Source organism: Pipistrellus hanaki, assembly GCF_964339955.1.
Source record: "Pipistrellus hanaki genome assembly, chromosome: 14".
In the NCBI taxonomy this organism is placed as follows: Eukaryota; Metazoa; Chordata; class Mammalia; order Chiroptera; family Vespertilionidae; genus Pipistrellus; species Pipistrellus hanaki.
Genome location: NC_140516.1, coordinates 38812618 through 38835844, shown reverse-complemented (window position 1 = coordinate 38835844; position 23227 = coordinate 38812618). Strand labels below are relative to the sequence as shown.

Here is a 23227-nt window from a genome sequence, read left to right as displayed (position 1 = left end):
GTACCTGCTTCTCCTTTGAAAGTATTACTGACAGCTTTTTTCATTTTCTTTTTTCTTTACCTCTTTAAGGAACCCTGTAATTTCTTTTTCTTTCTTTCTTTCTATGCCACCCCCCCCCCCCTTTCCTTTTTCTTTCTTGTCCCCTCTGTCCTCCTGAACTCTTTGAAATTGGCTCTCTGCCTACTGACACCAAACTGATACTTTGCGTTTCACTTCTCCTTATCCCTTTATGGCAACAGATGTTGAAATTTTGTATCCTTTTATCTGCCCGCTGCCCCTTCCTGTAATTACGGTCCCCTTGTTAGCAGTACAAAGTGGACTGCCTGGCCTTTGAGCCATTGTGTCTGAACACGTGTGCATGGGCGGGTGCTGGGGGCCCTGCACACGTACACACATGCATGTGAGAGGCTGTGTGCTTGGCAGGGACCCTCCTCTCACCTGGTAGGGCTGGGGCAGACGAAGCTTTCGTGGGCTTCTCATCTCTTGCTCTCCCACCAGAGGGCTGGACTGGGACAGCCACTCCCTGCTCAAAAGCCAGCTCCCTGCCACCCCTGGCGTGCATGGCAGCTGAGCAGTCTGCCCACCCTGGCCTGGGAACCAGGTCATACCAACCTGCCCCCCTCACAGACCCAAGCCTCTAACTAAACCAGATTGCCAACCAGGTGTCCCGCTCTGCACTTTTGTTGTTGCTGGTCTTTCACCTTGGCCATCCCCTCCTTTGTCTCTGCCTGTCACTCCCTGAAGAATTATTGCTCAGCACTCACAGCCAACAAAGTCCTCTTATCTGCGCCTATAAAACTTTCATCTCTTTCCGGTGCCTACCAGGTCACACCTTGCACTGGTAGTTGGATACAAAACAGACTTCTCTCCCTCAGCTTCGCATCTCCCTGAAGTGCCTGTGTACAGAAGGTGCTCAGTAAATGGTTGTTGGTCAAGGAAGGGAAGAGAGGAAGGAGGGAAGGGAGGAGAAACCTCCCACTTTCTTAGCTGCCATGTTGGGCCCAGTTTATACCTGTAGGCCATCTATCTCCTGGGAATAGAAGATTCATAGGAAGGTGAACTGTTGTCTCCCTCCATTCATTCCTCCACCAGAAGCCATTGTTGCATTTGGTGGTAGCACATGCAAGATGGCGTGTCCTCACCCCCAACAGATTCAGGAAGGAGCACCCCTAGGATCTCCAGGGCACATCACCAGAAACCCGTACATTAATAGTGGCTGTAAAATGGTGTGTGAGGCACAGGCTTCCTTAGATGTGGGTGGGCAGGTGGGAGCCAGGGGGACATTCACAGGGGGCCATGGCTATGGTGGAGCTCGGGCCGACCACGCAGGGGAAGTGTCCAGGCTGGGATGAGAGGACTCGGGAGAGAGGAAAGAAGAGAGGGGAGCCAGGGTACCAGGCTTCCTGGCCCTTCAGGACCCAGACTGAGGGTGGTGGGGTGTTTCGGCTAGAGCCTGCCCTACCGACTCTAGCCTGGTGCTCAGGGCCCCTCCCAGGTCAGACATCGGGACATTCAGGGCTAGCACTTGCCTTCTGTTATTTTCCCCATAAAGATGGTCATGGGGTGGGGGTGGATCAGTGTCTAATTTACATTCTTCTCCTCCCTGTAAAGTCCCTTTCTTTCTTCCCACTTTCCCCAGCAGCAGTGGAATTGCCTGGGCAGCAGGTGGGTTGGGCCAGGGAGACCTGATTTCCCTCCTCAGGGGTCCCTGGGCTGAGGCCCACAGAGCCAGGCTGCGCACACGTTTCCTTCGGGCTGTCCCCCTGCCTGGTCGCACTCATCGGGATCACAGGGCGGGGGCCCATCTGCCTTCATCTGTCCCTGGGTCAGAGAGAATTGTCGGAGGCATCCTTGGGGGAGGCTGGGTGTGGAGGCCCCTGCAGCCCTCAGCGGCTCCTGGCGGCCGGGCTTTGTGCACAGGAGGCGGAGGGAATGGACTTTGTCTGGCCTTCTCTCTGTAGTGACAGACCCTGCCCTGCTCCTGCCTTGGCCTGGGGCTCTGAGCGGCAGCCCTGCTCCCACACAAGCTGTTCCACAGCCAAAGCACTGCACCCCTCCCGCCCCCCCGCAGTGACAGCCCAGAGGCATTCTTCACATTCTTTCCAAAGAAAGGGGGCGAAACATCTGAATTTGGGGGTCACCATGTTATACAAATTGCAATCTAATCTTTTTTTTTTTTTTTTTTTTTTTTTTTTTTAAACAAAAATACACTTGCAGTAAGAAAAGGAGCTCGGAGGAGGGGCTGACGAGACAAGACAGCTTGCTTTGTCCCCTTTTCCCCAAAGTTTGGGGCTATTGTCAGCCAGTCTCTCCCTCCACCGCAGCAGTTAAGCTAGAGTTCTCTAGTTAGATTGGTCCCGGGGTAGGGGCCACAAAGGGTCCCCGGTGCCATTTCTGTTTGTTTTCCCAAATCAAAACCCCAGCGGGGTTCCTGTGGCACTGCTGGGCCGCTGTTGGAAGAGACTGGCCATGTCCCAGAGCTGGTGTGTCAGTTTGTGCTCTGAACTTAACCTCGCGAGCACTCACAACAAAGCCTGAGGGTGCAGGCCCAGAGACAAGAGAAACTGTATCTTTTTATTGGCCCATTTAACTGTGTGTGGCCATTTCAGGGAATTGGAGAAGCTTGCAGCAGAAATAAAACTCAGCCCCTGGCCGGGCTGGGGACTTGTCCTGGCCCCGAGAGGCCCAAGCTCACTCTTGCCCTGGGTCTCCCCCGCAGGGCAGAGTTCTGTTTGTTACTGCAGATGTTGTGGGTGACACTTTCCGGCAGTGGCTCTGATGCTGGGGCAGGATACTCAGTCTGGGCGTGGCCTTTATGTTGTTGACCCTGCCTGGCCATGGATGCCCAGCTCTCCTCCCCTTTCAACCCTGGGACCAGAGGTGGGCAGGTAGAGCCATGCTGGGCTTCACACCCCCAACCCAGTGCCTTTCATCTTCTATTTCAAACAGACAAACATGAAATTACTTCCACAGATTACAGGGGAGAGCTCCTCAGTCATTCCTGAGGCCTCACTAATGGAGGGGCAGGCCCCCAATCTGGAGGAGGGAGAACTGTGAGCAAAACAGCCCCTGCCGGTGTGCACACATCTGCACGTGTGCCGTGCGAGATGGGGAGAGACCGCCCAGTCTGGGGGAATCGGGGCTAGTGATCCCCCTGGGAAGGCAAGGGCTTCCTGGGAGCCCAGGTTGGTGATCTCTAGGCAACGCTGATCTGGAGAGAGGGCTTTCTGCCCGATCCCCTCAGGATTCTCCCCGACATCCCTCTCCCCGGGAAGGAGGCCGGGGACAGGGTGCTGGCATAGGGCCTCGCCCCCCACCGGACAGCACAGTACCTTGCTGGGGGTCACGCCTCTGTCCAGGGCTCCAGGGGAAAGGCAGAGTGGGCAGAGGAGCCCACAGCCGCCTCCTCTACTCCTTCAGCCTTCAGGGAAGATGGTGGCTCCAGTGGGGAGAAGGGATGGAGAGGGGCAGCATCTCTGTGAGGTGGAAGGACTCTAGCTGAGGGCCGCGTGCACACACGTGCCTGGCAGCCCCATCAGCCTCAGCCCCTTTGGCTAACAGTTTGGGCCAGAGCTGGGCTGGTGTGACCACGCAGTCCTCCCGCGCCATGCCCAGCTTCGTACCTGTGAGGCCTGTTCCCCGTCACACGGAGGAGAGCCCAGCCTCTTTTGGTTGAAGCTGAGGAATGGGGTCTGGAGGGTGCCCCTCTTCTCCTTCATTTCCCCCAGTCATTCTGCAAACTCATTGCTCCTACCCGTCCCCTAGCCATAGGGATTAGCGGGTGCACTTGATGTTGAGGGGTAGTTGCTAGGGCCAGGAGGCCCCCCTACATGGTTGCTAGGGGTCTGGCATCAGGCGAAGGGTCTGCCCACTGCCGCGGTCACGGAGGGAATTACACAGTCACAAAGAAATTGTTCTTCTCAGTAATCTGCTCTTGGCCACCGGGAGGGGCGAGGGTGGGGAGCAAGCTGGAGCCCAGCAGGCTGGGGGCTGTGATCACAGAGGCGTGCTCGCCCCGGGCTGGGGGCCAGCCTGGCCAGGAACACCAGGGACCAGCCCGCTAAGCTGCTTTCTCAGCGATTTCTCTCCCCAGACACAAAGGTGTTTACTTGTTTTAACTTCTCCTGGGACTCCCCTTCTCCCTTTGTGTGGTCTTTATCCCCAATGAGGTTTGAGCCCCAGATTACAGGCGGGAATTAAGGCATTGGACTCAGGCAGCTCAGAACTGCATGACCTGCAGGATCAAGGAGTATAAAGTAACGGGTGTGTGTGTGTGTGTGTGTGTGTGTGTGTATATGTGGTGGGGGGCAATCCCTTCAGCAAGGCCCATTCATCCTCCGGAGGAGGAGAGGCTGGGTGGCGGGTGGTCAGTGTGCAGGTGTGATGGAGGGGCTGATGGTGATTGATTGAGGCCTTTATCTGGGGGGAGGCCTGGGGTGGGAGGGGAGGGAGTCTGGGCATCTCCTCCCTCAGCCCCCCTTCCTGAGGGAGTCTAACTAGCTCAGGAAGGGGAGCTGCATTTCCTTAGGGACTGAAGCCATTTGGAGGCTCAAAAAATCTGTGTGGCCCAGGTGGGCTAGTGGCTCATCCTCTGCCCCCTCTCTCCCCAGTGGGCAGCTGATGACGCACCTGGGCAGTGACTTTCCCCCAGGGGCTGGGGTGCTGGACCTCATGTATGAGTCCCCCTTCACGCTCCTGACCTGTGGCTATGACACCTACATTCGATACTGGGACCTCAGAGCCAGTGTCAGGTGAGTGTGTTGTGCAGGAGGACAAGTGGTGAGAGATCCTGTGCCAGTCTCGGTGGGAGGAGGTACAGACTCCATGTCAGGGACCCGTAGGGACCGGTAGGGAGCAGCCGGCAAGGTCAGACCAAGCTTGGACTCCCACCTTGGGCAGTTTTGGCCCGAGGCCTAGGAGACTGTAGCCACGAGGACCTGATCAGAGCCTTGGGAGCTGTGAGGGTGCCATCCCTCAGCACTCTGTCCCAGCCTTTCTCCCTTTCTTTCTAAGGCCTGACAGGTCCTGTGACACATAGTCAGCCACGTGAAACACAAATGAGGACATAAGCTGCCCTGGGGTCTGGAGTTTGATGAGAAAGAGACTTTTCCTGAGGCTTTCCCCCATTGAGGCTGCTCTTTAAAGAATGTGGTGATGCAGCCTCGCTCCCAGCTAGCTTGGGGAAGTGGGGCTGGAGGGTGGGCATCCTGAAGCTCCCCTGTATCGCCTCTTCCTGGACAGGAAGTGTGTCATGGAGTGGGAGGAGCCCCACGACAGCACCCTGTACTGCTTGCAGACGGATGGGAACCACTTGCTGGCCACAGGTTCCTCCTACTACGGGGTTGTACGCCTGTGGGACCGGCGCCAAAGAGCCTGCCTACACGTAAGCATCCCGCCTACCTCATGCACGCCTCCCGGACCAGGACTCATGTTTAGGGGCTGCACCTGAGAGTGGGTGCCTGGAGAGGTGGAGGAAGCCCACAATGCACCTGGCCTATTGCACTCGGGCCACTCTTGTCATTCTTGTGCCCTCCCTTGCAGGCCTTCCCGCTGACGTCAACACCCCTGAGCAGCCCGGTGTACTGCCTGCGCTTCACCACCAAGCATCTCTATGCGGCGCTGTCTTACAACCTTCACGTCCTGGACTTTCAAAACCCGTGACAGGCAGGGCCACCCCCGCTGTGGGCCAGGGAAGCCAGCTACTCAGGGACCTCTTGCTTGGAGGGTGCAGTGATAATGCTCCCCACCCGTGCCTGTGCTCCCAGACCTGCAACCACAGTGCTTGAGCACTTAAGCCAAAGGATGCTGACTCCTGGGACTCTGGGGTTACCCAGAGACACAGTCCTTCCCAAGAACCAGTTGGAGAGAAGAGACTTGCTGCTTTGGGAGAGTGAAGCTGAACCCACAGGGTCTTGCTTTCCTGTCGGCCAGAGAAGGATCTGGCCTGGAGAGGCACCCCGCCCGCACCTCACCCCTTCATAGAGCCATGATAGCTTCAGTGAGGTGAGGTGCTCCAGCCTTCCCAGCGGTCCCTCTGCCCTTTCCCTGGAAGGAGGGTGTGGCTGCCAGCACCCCCGCTGGCGCCGCAGCCGTCAGAGCCCACCTTTGGCCAAGCTGTTGGGGCTGGGGACTCATTCCTGGGGCACTGGGGCCTGGTCTCCCTCTGAAACTGGGAAAGGATAAAGGGAACCCAGCAGTTTAGAGTGATCCCTCAGCCTGCCCAGCTTCAGGCCATCTGTTGAGCCGTGCTACAGTATTCATTTTTGTAAAAATAAAGCTTAATTGTTCAAAGATCTGGTTCCTGACTTGCTGGGGAGGCCCAAGGGAGAGGGGACAACAGATTCAATGTGGGGATGTACATGCTGGGAAGGTAAGACCAGCCTCAGGGCTCACTGTTGCAAAGAACAGAGGTTTCCTTTTTTTTTCTTTCTTTTTCCCCCCAGGAAACCCTCTCATTGACCACCCACCCTTTTGGCCGTGGAAGGTCCCTGGGTAGAGAAGGAAGTGTCGCCACCAGCAGCTTCTCTGGGAGTAGGAGCAGACAGAGTGGACGAGGGCAGTCTTCCCACAGTGACTCAGAACTTTACTCGGGAGAGAAGACCGTGACGCAGGGCCAGTTCTTACAGAGCCGGTAGCGCTCCGGAGGAGGAGAGGCTGCCCTATGCCGGAAAGGCCAGGCTGTGGTCTTGCAGGTGACAGAGGAGCTCACTCGCCCTCCGTGCTGGAGGGGCAGGTTCGGGCCCACTACTGGGTCTTACAGTCCCCATCACTGTGGGCCATCTTTACCTTCTTCAGCTCCTTCTGCAGCTCTGACTCGGCCGCCAGGACTTCCTTTGGCTTCTGGTACTGTAGATGGGGCCAGAAAAGATATAATTCAGTCACATTCAGTCAGCCCCCCCACACACACACACACACATAATCACACACACACTCAGGACCCCTTCTGATCTCTTTGTTCAAAGATGAGGAAACAGACCTACAGGGTTGAATGATTTGCTCAAGGTCACATGGCTAAGTAGGAGCAGGCCTTGAACCAGAACCCTAGACTGTGATTTCCATCCCTCCCATCACCCTCTATCCTCTTCTAGCTGTCAGACTCCTCCCTGAGCCCCCACCCTGCTCTCCCCATGCTGAAACAGATCCTGTTCCGTAGGAAGTACACCCACAGGTTAAGTCTAGAACTGGGGACTCCTCTGGAATGGGAAGTGGGCAGGGAAAGAGGGAAGCTCTCCCTGACACAGTGACTAAGACGTCTGGGAGAATCTTACGGAGATGATCAGGGTGCAGTTGGCATAAGCAAAGCTCAGCAAAGAATCATCCAGAGGTAGCTGGTATCTGTCCAGATCAGTAATGGAGAACTTCTTGTAGTACCTGTGGGGACAAAAAGAGGTCATGGGTACACCCAACAAGGTGACTCCAGCCATGTGGCACCAGGCTCTGTACTGCTAAGCTTCTACATCGTCCTCTCACACTTCCAACAGCCAGAGAGGAGAAGCCAGTTGGAACACCAGTGTTTTGGAGCTTATCGGCCTTGGGAAGAAAGGAATGAAAGGCCCCATGGCCAGTCCAGCAGAAGAGCAGAACTGGTCCTGATTCCTTGACTAACCAGGGATTAGTGACTCACACTTCAGGTTTAGGACTACCAAGACAAATATGCAGATAGCTCGAGCAAGCCAGCCCTCCTCTGAATCCCAAAAAATGGACCGTGCATGCTAACCAGGGACAGAATAAAGACATCTAGGGCAACCTCCCGAAGCTGGGGATGACAGTTGCCACTTAAATGCAACTTCCAGTGAAGACCTCAGCTACCTTTTCCTGCGTTGGGGCTCCTACGGCCTTACGAGCTGACTCTCCTTGTAGGCCAGAGAGGGAAGGACATCACAGGAGAAAGCCCCCTGACGGCCAAACCATGGAGCTATCAGGGAAGCTGTCTCTGCGGCTCTGGACTACTTTGCTGGCACAGGTCAGGCTGACGGTCCTGGCCTGGTGCTTATCACACCAGAGCACAAAGAACGGCCTGCTCACTTCTAGCAGTAGGCCCTTTGGCATTTTCCTTGGAAGTGTAGCTAGGCGCTGGTCAGAGGCTGCCAGACCTGTCACCCAGGCACAGCATCACAGCTGCTGCCAGGATGTGTGGGTTGGGAAGGGAAACGCTGCAGGCAGGTACAAACACTCAAGTGAGGGGCCTGGGGAGGATGGGGCTTTTAATATTTCAGAGGAGCCTGGTCCTTGTGGTGACAGCTACCTTGAGTCCACTTCAAAAGGCCTGATGCCCTGGGGACTCGGCGAGTTGACATCAATGTAGCACTTCTGCCCCACTCTCCCTGCCCAAATCCCTTAGTTTAGCAGCGGCTCTTCAGGGCCCCTCTCCTCCCAGGTTCCCGCTCCCCACCAAGGTGCTGGGACCCATGCAGGAAAAGATTGTTTACTTAAAGGCTGACAGTTCAAAAGGAGTGGGGGCTGGGAGGGCCTAATGGCACCATAGGCTTGCTTTATTTTCCAAAGCTCTGCCCCAGGGAAAGGTGATCCATCTGCCTGCGAACTGGAGTGGAATGCCGCCTCATCCTCTTCCTAGCCAGCCCAGGCTGAGGCCTTTTCCTGGGGCCCTCGGTCTGGCCAGCAAAGGTGGCAGACACTGATAATAGGGGGGAGTCAAAGGTTAAACAGCAAAGATTAGATGAACACAAAGGCTTGTTAGGAAGTGTTAACATCTTCCTTGCAAATATACACAGAAACAGAACTGGGTGAGAAGCAGCTCAGGCACATGCAGCCCAGCCGAACCCAAGGGGCTTGTGCAAGGCTTTGCCCTGCAGACTAGCACCGGGACATCCTTTCTGCGGCCCTGCCTGATGGGACAGGGACACTCCTGTGCGTCCTCAGAGGAGCACTCAAGCTACCTTCCCCAGGCGGGGCGATGGGACCAGGAAAAATCCCAGAGCTTGGCTCCTGGCAATGGCAACAAGATCTAAGGGAGCTGGAGGTGTGTGGCTTGCCACCTCCTCTGTCTTGTACCCACTATCTTTCACGAGATTAGGGGAATGGAAGCAGTGGGTCTGCAAACAGCTTTGTTTTGAGTCTATTCTAAAGGGTTTAGTTTATTAGTTGAAGTTAAAATTTTTTTCCTCAGAAGATCCTGACGGGCAGTGTTCAAGGGAGTATGGGGCATCTCTCCTCGAGGAGCAGCCCCCAGCCCATTCCCTGACCTTGGGTTTGCCGTAAGAGGAACAGCATTTGACTTTCTCACCAGCACCTGGACTAGAGAGAGACCAGAGACCACTGTACTTCTGCAGAAGCCACAATACTTAGACTTGGGCAGCAAACCTTTCTTAGGCATCGGCTGTGTCCCAGGCCCTAAGCTGTGAGCCTCCGGATTTTAAGATGAAGAAACAAGGCCGTGCGCTGCCTGGAGACCAGGCTGCATTTCTGTCAAAAGTCAAACTCAATAGCAGGTGGCTCCTGGGCTTTCTGCAGATGCCCCAACATTCCTCCCCATTTTCATCTCCCTTCTTTGTTCTCAGTCTCAGCCACACACACAGGTGACATTATTAATACTCAACCTGTGCCAGGCACTGTGCCACACATTGATTCCTCAAAACAACCTTCTTAGGTTTGTGACTGTCTCTACACTCCTCCCCTACAGAAGAGGAAACCGAGACACATGAAAGCTAGGTTTCTTGCCCAAGACACAAAACCGGTACATGGAGACCATCTAAGAACAAGTGATAGTCCCCCAAGTCTGACTCTCCATCTTTCCACATTCCCACTTCCAAGTAACGGACCTGGTCTAAGTTCCCTGCACCTGTCCAAGGAGGGGGCAGATATGGGAGGGGGACTCCCCAGGGGTCCAGCCACCCTGCAGGTCTCCACAGCACTCTCTCTGACACACGGTGGTTTTCTTTCTGAATCTCAGAGGTGTTCAAAAGACAGGTGGGAGCAAAGGCTCTCGGGAGGGCCGGCCATTTAGCCTTGAGCCTCAGTTTCTTCCTCCTCAAATAAAGGAGCTGTCCTAGATAAATTTGAAGTCTGCTGGTGCCAGTCCAACAGGCTGGAATGGGCCAACTTTCTTCACCTGTGTCCAAGGACAGCTCCTTTCCGGCTATTTCAGAAATGCCCTACCACACCCCATCACTCCCTTCCCACTGTATCACCTCCCCCATTCCCAGTCTTTTCCCAACTCATTCTCCCTTGCAGTGAACTGAGAAAGGGCACAGGCCAGGTCTTCAGAGACAGACACTGGAGGACAGGGCCACTGTGGACAGTCATATGGGCCACACCTCCGGGAGGCACCCTGCACAACTGCAAGCAGGGCTGGAGAATAGTCGAGAGAAGACTCCAGTCAGTCCAGTCCTTAGAAAATCTATCTTTCTTAAACACCAAGGCTCTGGGCAAACTGTTCAGCAGCCCCTCCTGGAGGGTCACAATACACATTCACATACTAAAGGCTCTCAAAAATCCTACCGAAGAAAAGGTGGTTCATTCCAGAGTTTCCTAAACTTATTTGAGCACAGAATCCTTTTTCTAGCAATGTCTATTAACACTTCCTCCAGTGTTCGTATCACCGATGTCAAATCAGTCAAACTCCCTTCACATTGGAATTTCCAAAGGACTGCTGAGGACCTGCTTAAGACTGGCCATTTGTACATACACATTTTCATCAAAATTTCCAATCTGTGAGGTAGGCTTAAGTATTCACCTGTGATGGATGAGGAAACCTTGCCAAATACTATAATATGTGGCAGAGGCCAGATTTAAGCTGCCATCCTCCTATTCCAGCACCCTGGCTCATTCCACTTACAGCTGCCAGCTTCTAGGTAAGGCTAAGAACCTTCTCTCTGCACAGACTCCCTTCCCAGGCACAGACAGTGCTGCACAGGGGCCTGAAAAGCACTCTCTTCCTTCCCGCACCAACACCTGGCCAAGGACATGATACACTGGAATCCATTCCTTCAAGTAGCCAGCCCAGTTCTTCTGGCACAAGGCAGGTATGGACAAAGGAGCCCTAGGCTTCATTAGTGACCACATTCCAGAATATGAGAACTGGGGCAGGCACAGACTCTCCCAGAGAGGGATGCCACAGTGTAGTGGAAACGGCAGGTGCCTGGGCACCGAGACCGAGCCTAAATTTACCTTCTGGCAAGTCAGCCCATCAAGCTGATTTTGCAGATACACTTACATAATTGTTAATATATAACACAAGAATAAAAATATGTACCCTGCCAACACCCAGGCGATAAGATAATCAGAACAGATTTTAAAAAGTATTCTGAGAAGGTTCAACATTGCTCAAAGAAACAGCCATTAAGTTCTGTTTAGTTAGTTGTAAGAAAGGTATAGGATACTTTACTACTCCAGGTAGAAGTTGAAAATGCCACTAAGCTCAGGACTAAGGGTTTAGCGATCCCTCTTGCCTACCTCCCAGCAGAGGGACCTGAGGAAGGCTGAGCTGAGCCAGGCTGGGCCACTGGAGCAATGGTTAGTGTCGGCTCCAAAGGGGGCACCGACAAACGCATCTTCCCTCCAATCCCTGGCCCCACCCCTTCCGAGGCATTACTCCACCCGTCAGTTAAAAAATGCCCCCCCTTCCTTGAGCCCTGAAGTGGGCCTCCAGCCATGGAGCTCCTGGCCAACAGCGCCACCTATGGCTGCATACGCACAGGAGAGGGGGCCCAGAGGATCTGTCCTCAGATGAATTTTTTGGTGAGCCAGCTAGCCTCTCTCTTCTCATTCCCTGGTAATCACATTTCTGCCTGATGTCTGTATTCGACAGTGACCTCTGGGGGACAAAAGGGAGGCAGCAGCCAGCTCCGCAAACTGCTGGGCTGCAGATTCAAGTGCTATCAGAAGCACTTTTGTTCCCCGTTTGGACCCGAGGCCTCGTACGCCAGGGAATGCTTGCTGAAGTACGGAGTTTGTTTTCCTAAAGGCAATTTCTCTGCTGTCTGAAATTGCTAAATTCCACTTTAGGCACCGACTCCTGTTAATGATGAGAACAATAACAGGAATAAAGTGCCTTTTGTCTGAGGGCTTCAAAGTGCTTTATAAACGCAAACCCTTATTATTATGACTTTATATTTATAGACAAGGCCCACTGCAGGGGCTACTGGCTGCATGTACAGCAATAATCCTGAAATTAATTCATTCATCTCCACCCCTTCCCTGTCCCCTTAACCCTGCCAAAGTGATAGGGTGGGGGTTTGGGGGATCAAAAGAAGTAGGCAGGACCCAGGGCTGCACTGGGGGAGCCCAGGAACCATGCTGCTTCCCTGTGGGCCTGTGGACCCGAGGGATCTGAAAGGGAGGCTGGCACCACACCATCTGAGAAAATGGACTAGATCCAGCCCATGGATCCAGAGGTCAAGGTCACAATAACCTTACAACAGAAGCTCCTAAGATCATAAGTTAATAACCAGGTGATTCCCTCATCTCATTCATTCAGAAAACATTGACTGAGCCCCAGTACATGCCAGGTATTAGACCAGACACTTGTTCAGTGTCCCTGCCGTTTTGGAGCTGATTGCATTATTACAGCTGGTCCTGGAGAGAGGAAACCCTTTCGCATTCATTGTCTGCTGGGGTTTTAGTGAAGCCCTCCTCCTTCCCTACGTCCCTCCCTCAGCTGAAGAAAGAGGCTTCTCTGCAGGAGCACGCGAGTGCCCCCCCCCCCCCCCCCCAGGGAAGGGAGCAGTCTGAGCCCTAACCCAGGTCCAACCCCAGCCCACCCTGCTCAAACACAGGACTGTCAACCAGGCTGCTTACTTTTTGTTGGTTGTTCTGACAACAACACAGCGCTCCTTCTGGTCCACACAGACACTGTAGACGTCCTTGGGGTAGGGCAGGTTTCGAATCCGCCACTGGAAACACATCTTGGTGTCCTTGCGCATGAAGATGGGCTGCAGAAGGCAAACCCAACGCCCGGACTGTTATTGAGGAGGGTAGGAAGGGATGCCCCCCTCCCCCAAATCTCCGCCTACAGGCACAATGGGAGCCCCTCAGCACCGCTCAGCTCCCTCTGATGCTCCTATCGCTGTGACAGGCCAGGCCTTAAGCCCTTGCCCTGGGGTGACCACGTCAAAAACCTCTGGGCATTCATTCAGGCAAACACGTCTAGAGCACTGTGCCAGGTGGGCACACTGGAGATGAGAGGTGAACAAGCCACGGTCCCTTTCTTTCAGGGCTGGGACCCACGCCCCACTCGACTCCCCTCCCAGACACCTGAGAGAGAAACATACATTTGCATTGCTTTCCTTGATGAGTTCAGGCCCCAGGGTCCCTGCTCCGTGGGGTGCTGGCTCTCCCACCTCAATCTGCCACTGGCCCAAGGCTCCCAGGGCACTTTTCACACGCCACTTCCTTACTGAGGAGAGAAAGAAGCCATGGAATTATGGGGGAGAAAGGCTCTGCTCTTTTTTGCTGAATCATTAACATCACACTAGGCAGGAGGAACAGGATAAAAGTGGGAGCTACAGGCTCCTTTGCACTGGCTTTTTGAGCAGGGACCTCCCAGACTCTGAAATCTCAGTGGAGCATTTCAACCTTAGATAACCTATAAAATTCATATCATGAGTGCCCAGACAAAAGGAACTGGAATACAGCTCTGTAAGAAGCCACATGGAGATAAGAAACCCCAGTTGTGGCTACCAGAAAGGGGAAGATGGGAAGGTTAGGAAAAGGGTTAACTACTGGTAATTGGGAAAATTTGGATCCCAAAATGTGTGAGTTGACATGCATTCTTCCTCTCTAAAAATGCACAAAGGAAAAATGAATTAAGAGGGTGAAACTGATGGGCAGATTTGTCTCATGATTCAGAAAATCCAAATGTAGTCCGGACAACGTGGCTCAGTTCAGGATCAACTTATGAACCAGGAGATCACGATTCGATTCCCAGACAGGCCACATGCCCAGGCTGCGGGCTTAATCCCCAGCTGGGGGTGTGCAGGAGGCAGCCGATCAGTGCTTCTCTCTCATCATTGATGTTTCCATCTCCCTCTCCCTCTCCTTCCCTCTCTGAAATCAATAAAAATATTTTTTTAAAAAGGAAGTCCAAATGTAGATCTTTATATAGAAGATATAGCGTGATTTTTGTGTGAAGCAGAATCATCCTTTTACAATGCAAACAGCTATCTCTAATTTACCTTGTTTTACAAGCCAGGTGTTTGCATAAAGCTTTTTTTTTTTCCTTCAAGAAAAAAAAAAAAGCTTTATGGAAATTGTAAGTGAAAAAATGAGTGCAATGGACATTACCTGGAAATTGTAAGTGAAAAAATGAGTGCAATGGACATTATGGAAATTGTAAGTGAAAAAATGAGTGCGATGGACATTACCTGGAAAGCCCTGCTGGGAACCCCAGTCATCAGGGCTGCGGTCATGGGCATCCCATCTATCCCTGCAGGGGCCCCTCTGCTCCTTTCCTTCCTGCCGCATCGGGGTGCACTCCAGCCTGGCCAGCAGCCTCCCTAAAGCTGTTGTCAGGAGCTCAGCAGCTCAAGAAGGGCCAGGGACTGCGGCAGCTGTTCCAGGGAGCTGCTCTTTCTGGGCGGGGGGACGAGGGCTATAGTCGGATTCTCCAAAGCAGGGAAGTGGTGGGTTTCTCTGAGACTTTGAGCAGCTGTGCCAAACCAAAACACCCTCACTGCTCTAAGTAAGGCACGCAAGCTGCACACAAAAGTGTGCTGTAAAATTAGAATTTCCCCTTGAATATGTGCTTTTACAAGGTCTGCTGCATTCTGCGGTATGATTTTATTATGTCTCAGGGCCAAAAAGTCTCCCTAGAAACACATTTCCAAGTTTATAATGAAAATTAATATGGAAGAGTAAAACTTGGAAATATGCTTTATAGGCAATTTTTTTTTTCACACAAATACTTCTACTCTTTTAAGTGAATGGACTGTGACCGGGAGTATATCCAAATCTATTCATGTAATACAGAACCTCGCTTAACTGGAAGCCAGCCTCCTGGGGCCTCTGTCACAGTCACAAACTCAGAAGTGACAAATGCCTCTGAGCAGCAGCTTCTTGTGACAAGACCTACACACCTCACTCTATTCTGTAGGAAAGATCACTCCTGGATTCTCCCCCAGACTATGTATATAAAATGCTACATGTAGAACAGGGCAGGAAATGAATGGTTTTCCCAGGCACATTGGCAATAGCATGAGGGGACAGCTCACATCAGGGGGCAGTGTCAGAACTACAAAGCACGTGGGACCATTTAGTGTGAGGGCAAAGAAGCACCCTTGGACCCCGAGGCATAGCTACATAATGAAATACAGTCATCGCAGATCTTAAATGGGGAGGTTCCCGCAGAAAGCAGCTAGTCCAGTGCCTGTGGCTTTAAAATGAGAAATAGTGTTTCTTTCTTCCCTTGCCACCACTCTCCAGGGGAAGAGTCTGGGGGATTATCAATGCTCAGAGAGATAAACTAACTTGTAAAGCCAAAGCTAAAAGTCAGGTCCCCTAACTCCAAGTCCAGAATTTGAATCATTAATAAAAGGCTAAATTATAGTCTATAAATGTTCAATAAGCTTGTATAATATTTTAAAAGGCTCCATTTTTTTTTTTAAGTATCTCTATTCTTTTTACACTGTAGCCTCCAAAGGAAAAGCTTTGCTTACTTGAAATATAATTTATGGGGAGTCCCTGGGGCTAGACAGGTGAGGTGCTCCTCTAATCACGGGCCTTGTTAAATCATCTGGCCTAACGCTTGAGAACCTGTGTGGCCAAGAGCCGCAATTCCGACTCCAGGATTCTGCACAGGAGCCTTCCCAAGGAGCACACTAAGGAGAAGGAAAATCAGCTACTCAGTTCTTTACCACGGACCTTAAAAGCCACTCAGGTCACAGGAATTTAGCATCTTTGGCTATTTTATCTTTTAACAAAAAAACAAAAACAAAAAATATTGGAATTAAATTCTGTTAGAATGCAGAAGAAAGTCTCCCTACTCATTCCCATATAAGATTCAATAAACGACTGTCCTTGTTGTTTTCCCCCACGGACGCGGGCGTGAATGCACGCGTGCACATCCACACTGTCATCCACACGGTCTTTCTCGTCCTGTCTTTGTTCCTGAACTCAAGGACAGCTCCTGCGGCAACAGAAGACTGTTCCCACCTGCCGCCACGCTGATTTGATTATATGTTAAACCCAAACTGGTGTGTGCAAGGCTGCTCCTTGGGACGCTGTCAGATCTTCCCGGCTGAGCCAGGGCATCCTTGGGAAGGAGACTGTGGATGCCCCTGTGAAGGGTCCTGACGGGGATACACAAAGGAAGCAGCGCCGGGGGCTTTCTCCTAAGTCAGCAGGAAGCAGGCGGGCGCCCCAGGCTGCTGGCTGAGAGGAGGGCCATCGTTCAGGTGGGCTGGAGAGTGGAGGCCCTGAAGGCCTCTTTCCCCAGAGCTCCAGCCCTGGCCCGTTTCCAACGTGGATAATTGCATTCTCCCTTCCTAAATGCTCCCCGCAGCTCACACTGGCTGCAGGATTCTTCTTTTCTGCCCTAAAACACTGCAACATTGCTCTGTGGCTATTAAACAGCTGCCACGTCCCGTCCCCGAGGAGGCTGAAGGGAATCGAGTGGGTCATTTATAAAGCTGGTGAAGTGCTTGGGAATGAAAGTGCTCAATATCCTCCCACTGCAGCCTGGGGTGGTTAGGCTGGCGGTCAAATACCAAAGCAGATTAGGCCGGTAATCCGAATGTAATCGTTGGGAGATGGCCTGCCCTCCAGCCTCTGCCCCCGCCTCCCCCAACATGCTGTGCCCTTCTGGGGCTGGTTTGATGTTCCGATCATTGTGGGCCTCCAGGTTTTTCCTCTGTGACTACATGCCGCATTCACGGTGGGGGTAGGGATGGACAGCACTGACAGGGCAGAAAAAATATGACACCAACTGGAAGAGCTCTGTCCTAGGCGGGTGCACCACTGGCAAGTCTTCCTCTGCAAATTCCTTTCTGGGTTTTCCTAGCAGAAAACCACTTTGGCCAATTATCAAATGTATACAATTAGCTTGAAAAATGGAAACTACTGCCATTTATGGCCACAAAAACCCTGTCCATATTCTACTTCATATTGTAGAATGCACAAGTAAAAGTCATCTCAGACCCTGGGAGCATTTATATTTAAAAGTTAATAATGAGCCCCCTGGTTTGGCTCAGTGGGTAGAGCATCGGCCTGCAGACTGAAGGGTCCCGGGTTTGATTCTGGCCAAGGGCACCTGCTGGTTTGCAGGCTCGATCCCCAGTAGGGGGCGTGCAGGAGACAGCCTATCAACGATTCTCTGTCATCACTGATGTTTCTTTCTCTCTCTCTCCCTCTCTGAAATCAATAAAAATATATTTTTTAAAAAAGTTAATAATGAGCAGTATTTTGCAAGGGCAGCGGGTGAGAGTGAGGGTGAGGGTGGGGTGGGGGAAGGTAGAGATGGGTAAGAAAAGGACCAGCTGCTCATAGAGCCCAGTGGTTCTCTCTGCCCATCTCTGCCCTGCTCCCACCAGCCCCTCCTCAGGTTATTCTGAGGAAGCAAAATTTAGTAAGAAGAAAACAAAACAGGATGAAATATTCTCACTCCCAACAGGATGTTGTTGAGAACTAAAGCATTGGCTCTTAATCAGACAGACCTCGTTTAAATCCTAGCTCAGAAGCTAACCAGCTACATGATTCTCAACAAGGTGCTTAACCTCCTTCAAGTCCCCACCCCCTTTCTAACTGTATAATGAGGACAACAGGACCTCCTTCGGTGGGCTGTAACGGGGATGGCTGCATGAGATAATTCACACAAAGCACTTAGCGTGGTACCAATAACAGCTATGGTGTTATGTCATCATTAGGTCAACTTTAGTCAAACAATGTTCTCTGATGAAGCTCCATTTCTGCTTTTAAGAAAAAGGAATTTGGGGGACACTGTCTATCCTCTACTTTCCAAGAGAAGTGACAGGTTAATGTGGGATGCTAGTAATGAAAAAACCTAGACTTTTTTCTTTTTTTTTCATTTTAAGTTCATGTCCAAGCACAACTAAAAGGCCTGGTTTTTCTTTGTTTGTTTGTTTTTACAGCAGCTGTAGCTGTTTGATTTGCGCTGTATGGAGAAGAGAGGTGCCGCTGGGGGTTGGGGAGAGGAGCTGGAACTAGTCTCTCGCCTGGTGATGGTGGTGGTTAGCCCACATGAGCTCCGCTTTCATAAGCTCGCCCCTGTTAGGCATTCCTAGGCTGTCACCCCCGGGGAGTGCTATAAATTACAATGCATTGTGAGGATATTACTACTGTATTGGTTTCCACCAAATCAGTGTCATATGCTAAACACATCAAGATTTTTAATAGCACCAGACTAAACCAATTGGGACTAGAGCCCAAGCAGCTCATAATAAGGAGGGATCAACACTTCACTCTGTGACTGAACATGCGCAGGACACACATTTTCAGACTGGAGACTAAGAGAATGCAAACCAGTGTAATCTGTATTGTCGGTTCTGGACATTTATGAGCTGTCAGAAAAAGGGAAAAAGAAATTCCCTCACCAATACTACCTGTCGATCAGTCCCAGGAAGAAATTAAAGTCAAGAATAATGACAAGAAAATAGCCCAGTCCATGATTCCATCATTGGTCTTAGCATTTCAGGTAGAACTTAATAAAGAGACTAACTCCCAATGCTGACAGCCGCAGGCCCTGGGTCAAAGAACCAGCCACCTCGCTCTGGGAAGTGAGTTAATGCTGATGTATAGACCTGGGAACAGCGAATGGACAAATCAAATAATTCCCAGAAATCCAAGCTGGAGCCTCTATTCATGAGCCTATTCTTAAAGGAAAAGAGCTACAGAAACACAAGGTACAATGCTACAAATTACCATATCTACCCCCTACTTCCTTTGATTCATTCTCCAAGGTAACTGTCATATTTAATAGAGCAAACTCTGAGGCAAAGTCAGAAGCTGCTGCCTCTGATATTTGCTTGTTTATAGTGTGGCTTCAAAAAACAAGAAGAAGAAAAAAAAAAAAACACCAAAAACTGTAGTGACAAACACTATTCAGCCTACAAGGTGTGCCTCCTTTCACCTTTTCTAAAGTTTTTCCCAACAGATTCCCCATATCCCCATTCCCACCTGAGAAAAACCACTCACGCTTTCATTTGTTTTGGGCTGAAGGGTCAAAGGAACTCCCACTCCACCTCTAGTGCCCAGCCCCGACCTCAGATTACTCTCAGGAACAATGCTGCTTCAGAGGCCTGTCTCCCTGGCTTCCCCATGTGGTGCAGGGCCCCGGCTTAAGCCTCAGGCGAGGTGTGTGCGTGGGTCATCCCAAGCGTCCCTATGGGCCCGCTGGGAGACCCTGCCACTTACCAAGCAGTTCACTTGTCTTCTCGTCATATTCTTCGGCCATTTCCTTCCCGTCCGGGAACAGATAGTGCACCTTCCTTCTCCCTGAGCACAAAGCAGAGCGTGCCTCACTCCCGAGCCTCCTCTTGCCTTGTCCCTCACAGACCCAGGGGTCTCCCCGGGAAGCACCAACAGCCCTGGGCTTACTGAGAAGCCCCCGCCCCAGGGCCTCTCACTCGCTGCCAAACATCAGCATCATTACTCTGAGATATGTCCTGGGACTCTCTTCCTTCTTGAAAGATTTCTGTCAATGTATCTTTGATCTGCTGTTTCCTCTACCAGCAATAGCTCCATCTGGTAAGCTTCTCCTTGATCTTCAAAACCCAGCTCAAATATCACACCCACTGGGAAGTCCTCCCAAACGATCACCTTGGCAAAATTTGCTTCCTTGTTTGTGCCTGTCTAATGCTTTATTTATATCCATGGAGGAGAATATGCATAGGGTGTGATAGGTTTAAAAGCATCTATCTCCCCGGGAATGATATCATATTTCTCTTTCTCTCCCCAGTCTCTAAAACCAAGCTTATATTCTCGGGATATTAAAGCGGGCTTCCCACTAAGTACTCCCTCTAACCATGCCGTCATTGTGCCTTCTTTTGCACACCTGTAGGCCATTCCTATCACACAGCCACACAATGTTAGTCCCATGTGTTTCCTTTTTAAAAAAACACACTTTGATTGATTTCAGAAAGGACAGGGGGAGAAAGATCGAAACATCAATGATGAGAGAATCATTGATCCGATGCCTCATGCATGTCCTCTACTGAAGATTGAGCCGGCAGCCCAGGTATGTGCCCTTGACCGGAATCAAACCAGGGACCCTTCAGTCTGCGGGCCGATGCTCTATCCACTGAGCCAAACAAGCTAGGGCCCATGTGTTTTCTTTTTTCCTTTAAACATATTTTATTGATTTTTTACAGAGAGGAAGGGAGACAGAGAGCTAGAAACGTCGATGAGAGAGAAACATCAACCAGCTACCTCTTGCACACCCCCCTACTGGGGATGTGCCCGAAACCAATGTAAATGCCCTTGACTGGAATCGAACGTGGGACCTTTCAGTCCGCAGACCGACGCTCTATCCACTGAGCCAACCCGGTTTCGGCCCATGTGTTTTCTTCATAGTATTTACCTTAGTTATGATTTTACATCTGTGTGAATGTGTCTTCTGTGTCTTCTACTAGATAAAATGGGTTTATCCCCCAGCCTCTGGCTTCCCTGGTACCAAGCACAGTACCTGGCATATAGAAGGAGCTCAGGTAGATATTGACTGAAAGAATAGGTGAATAGTGATTCACCTTTCATTGAAACAATGAAAGAACCCAAGGGAGTATCCTATCCTGTCTCTTCCATCAATGTACTAGTGCAATCACGGCATTTCTGTAGAAGTGGCTATGCCTTCCCCCTTCTTTACAGATGGGTAATTGGATAGAGGTAGGCTCTTCAGTGAGACTAATAACAGAATTAATGCCCACTAGGCAGGTCCAACATACATTTGATGAATAAGAGCCCCAAGGCCCTTAACCAAACTTGCAATTGTATCCTATCTACCAAGTCTTTTTTTTCTGTTCAATTCACTCCTCTGGGACACTGTTCTCTAGTTGTTCCTAATATGATATATTCTGGGGAAACTCACCCCCAAAGTTTGCATATCTTTCAGCAGGCCTCTAGGTCACTCCATCCTCAGTCTTTTGGATGGCTCAAAGAGCTGGGAGGAGTCTTTCTGTGAGGAGCGGTACAAGGAGTGGCCTGTGAGTAGCTGAGGGTGCCTGGCCTAGAGTCCAGTCTTCAGTCCAGAAAGGATGCAGTGCTTACTACTGGCCAGATACTTTATGTTTTTTGTTTGCATTTAATTCTCATTTAATAATCCTATGGGCCCCATTACCTGTATTTCATAAATGAGGAAAATTGAGGCTTAAAGGTCATACAACTTGTCCAAAGTCATAAAGCTAGGACATGATGGGTCCAGGCTTAAACTCACTTGAGGCCTAAGTCCTTGCTCTAATAACCATAATAGGATAATGTTTATGGCTTTAAAATATTTTTAAGGTTAACACCATTCCATAGGTTTACTGGTCATTTTCTAGTGAATTACCTCTTTAGGCCTTAGCCTATTTTACTTAGGTACCCATCCTTTTCTTACTAATCTAATTGAGCTTTGTATATATTAACCATGTGCCATATATATATTAGCCATGTGTCATATATGCTGCAAATATTGTTTCAATTGCCTTTTAACTTTGTTTTAAAGTGAGTTTCCCCAAACAAAAGGGCTTAATTTTTATACAGTCAACTATTTTTCCTTTGTGGTTACTACCCATAAGTTGCACTTAGAATATCCCTCTTTACCCAAAGATTTTTTTGAATATTTATTTATACTTCATTCTAACACAGAATGAAATTATTATATAGGTATGTATATATGTACGTTGATATAACATTTTTAAGTACATTGGCATATTTTGTTTAAAAAAAATAGTCAAAACTGGTTTGGCTTAGTGGATAGAGCGTCGGCCTGCGGACTGAAAGATCCCAGATTCGATTCCGGTCAAGAACAGGTACCTTGGTTGCGGGCACATCCCCAGTCGGGGGTGTGCAGGAGGCAGCTGATCGATGATTCTCTCTCATCGATGTTTCTAACTCTCTATCCCTCTCTCTCCCTCTCTGTAAAAAAAATCAATAAAATATATTTTTTTAAAAATCTGTGAGTGGTCCTGCTGGTGTGGCAAGAGAGGTCACTGGTTCGATTCCTGGTCAGGGCACATACCCGGGTTGCGGGCTCGATGTCTTTCTATCTGCACCAATAAACACCTTCGCACATAGTACCTCAATGCTGTTTATAACAAGCAAATGAGCAGCTGATTTTAATTTCTATGCTTCCCTGATTGGCCTGTGGATGTGAGTCCCCAGTTGGTAACCAAAAGCTACAGGAATTTAGACCTAATTCATTTTGGCTACCAGGAAGGGACCTTGAAGTACCAGGAGGGCCTGCACTGGCCAATCCGGAGTGAAAGTCAGGATTCCGTACACCTGCGCCCACCTCTTCCAGGCACAGCCCCAGGCCCCTGCTGTCTCCCCTAAAGACTCAGGGAACGTTCAGAGGTTCACTTACAAACATTACAACCAAAAAGCACCTCAGAGATAAGGGGGAGCCCATCCAGCTCATTTGACCGATGAGGAAATTGAGGTCCAAACAAGCACAGAGAACAACTAGAGAGCCCGGTGATTTAATGGCAGAATCGTACCTACAACCCAGGTCTCCCGCCCTTCCAAGGCACCAGGCTGCCTGCCTTCCTCAATAGAACCCCCAGACTGAGGTTTTGGGGGCTCCAGGTCAGTTGTACCGCTGTCTGTTTGGGGCATCTGGGGCTGGTCTAAAACCTCCTTGGATCAGTTTCCTCTCCTGTCAAATGGGGTGAAAATGCAACAGCCTTTCGGGACAGCGGTGCGGAGCAAATGCCATAATGAATGTGAAAGGAATTATGTGTTTATTAGTAACACAATAAATATACAGGACACCTGGGGGTGTCCGGAGATGCGCGTTCCAGTTACGTCATCTCTCTGGACCTCAGTTTCCTCATCTGCAAATGTGGGACCGGGCTTGGGTGGCGGCCGCGACGCTTTCCGCTCTGGCCCCGGGCCGAGGCCCTCCCCGGGGCGCGAGCGCGGGGCCGGACCCGGGGGAGAGCCAGGGGACCCGCGGGCGCCTCCAATTACCGTCCTGCAGCAGCGCCGTCTTCTCGGCCGCCCGCAGGCTCTCCAGCCAGCCTGTCACCGCCATCTTCCCGCCGCCGAGCCTGCGTCCCGCCGCTACCATGACGACCGGCCCGCCCAGGGTCACTTCCGGGTGACCCGGAAGCGGTTCTGGCCA

The 23227-nt window shown here is 51.0% G+C and overlaps 2 protein-coding genes across 3 annotated transcripts in view; one reads left to right on the top strand and one right to left on the bottom strand.

Annotated features, from left to right (window-relative positions):
- FBXW4 (F-box and WD repeat domain containing 4) overlaps positions 1 to 6291 on the top strand; it is a 79621-nt gene extending 73330 nt beyond the window's left edge. Inside the window, exons 7-9 of the mRNA XM_084903791.1 lie at positions 4611 to 4751; positions 5242 to 5383; positions 5542 to 6291. Coding sequence (XP_084759917.1) covers positions 4611 to 4751; positions 5242 to 5383; positions 5542 to 5661 — 403 coding nt within the window. The 3' untranslated portion in view covers positions 5662 to 6291. The remainder of the gene's footprint in view (positions 1 to 4610; positions 4752 to 5241; positions 5384 to 5541) is intronic.
- A 147-nt stretch (positions 6292 to 6438) lies between these two features.
- On the bottom strand, positions 6439 to 23204 carry DPCD (deleted in primary ciliary dyskinesia homolog (mouse)). Of its 2 annotated transcripts, none has more exons than XM_084903822.1 (6): positions 23074 to 23204; positions 19324 to 19404; positions 13230 to 13354; positions 12757 to 12890; positions 7269 to 7371; positions 6439 to 6846 (listed from the first exon to the last, which is right to left on the bottom strand). In XM_084903822.1, the coding sequence occupies exons 1-6, from the start codon at positions 23171 to 23173 to the stop codon at positions 6745 to 6747; spliced, it is 645 nt and encodes a 214-aa protein (XP_084759948.1). In that variant the 5' UTR covers positions 23174 to 23204; the 3' UTR covers positions 6439 to 6744. The 2 variants fall into 2 exon arrangements, with proteins under 2 accessions (XP_084759948.1, XP_084759949.1); XM_084903823.1 differs by having other exon boundaries at positions 12757 to 12851.
- Between the last annotated feature and the right edge of the window lie 23 nt (positions 23205 to 23227).

Excerpts from the sequence above, each read along its gene's own strand:
- DPCD (XM_084903822.1), bottom strand. The coding sequence starts at position 23,173 with ATGGTAGCGGCGGGACGCAGGCTCGGCGGCGGGAAGATGGCGGTGACA. Across the intron at positions 13,355-19,323 it reads GAAGACAAGTGAACTGCTTG|TAAGGAAGTGGCGTGTGAAA; the intron begins GTAAGTGGCAGG and ends TTCTCTCCTCAG. Across the intron at positions 12,891-13,229 it reads TCAAGGAAAGCAATGCAAAT|CCCATCTTCATGCGCAAGGA; the intron begins GTATGTTTCTCT and ends TGCCTTCTGCAG.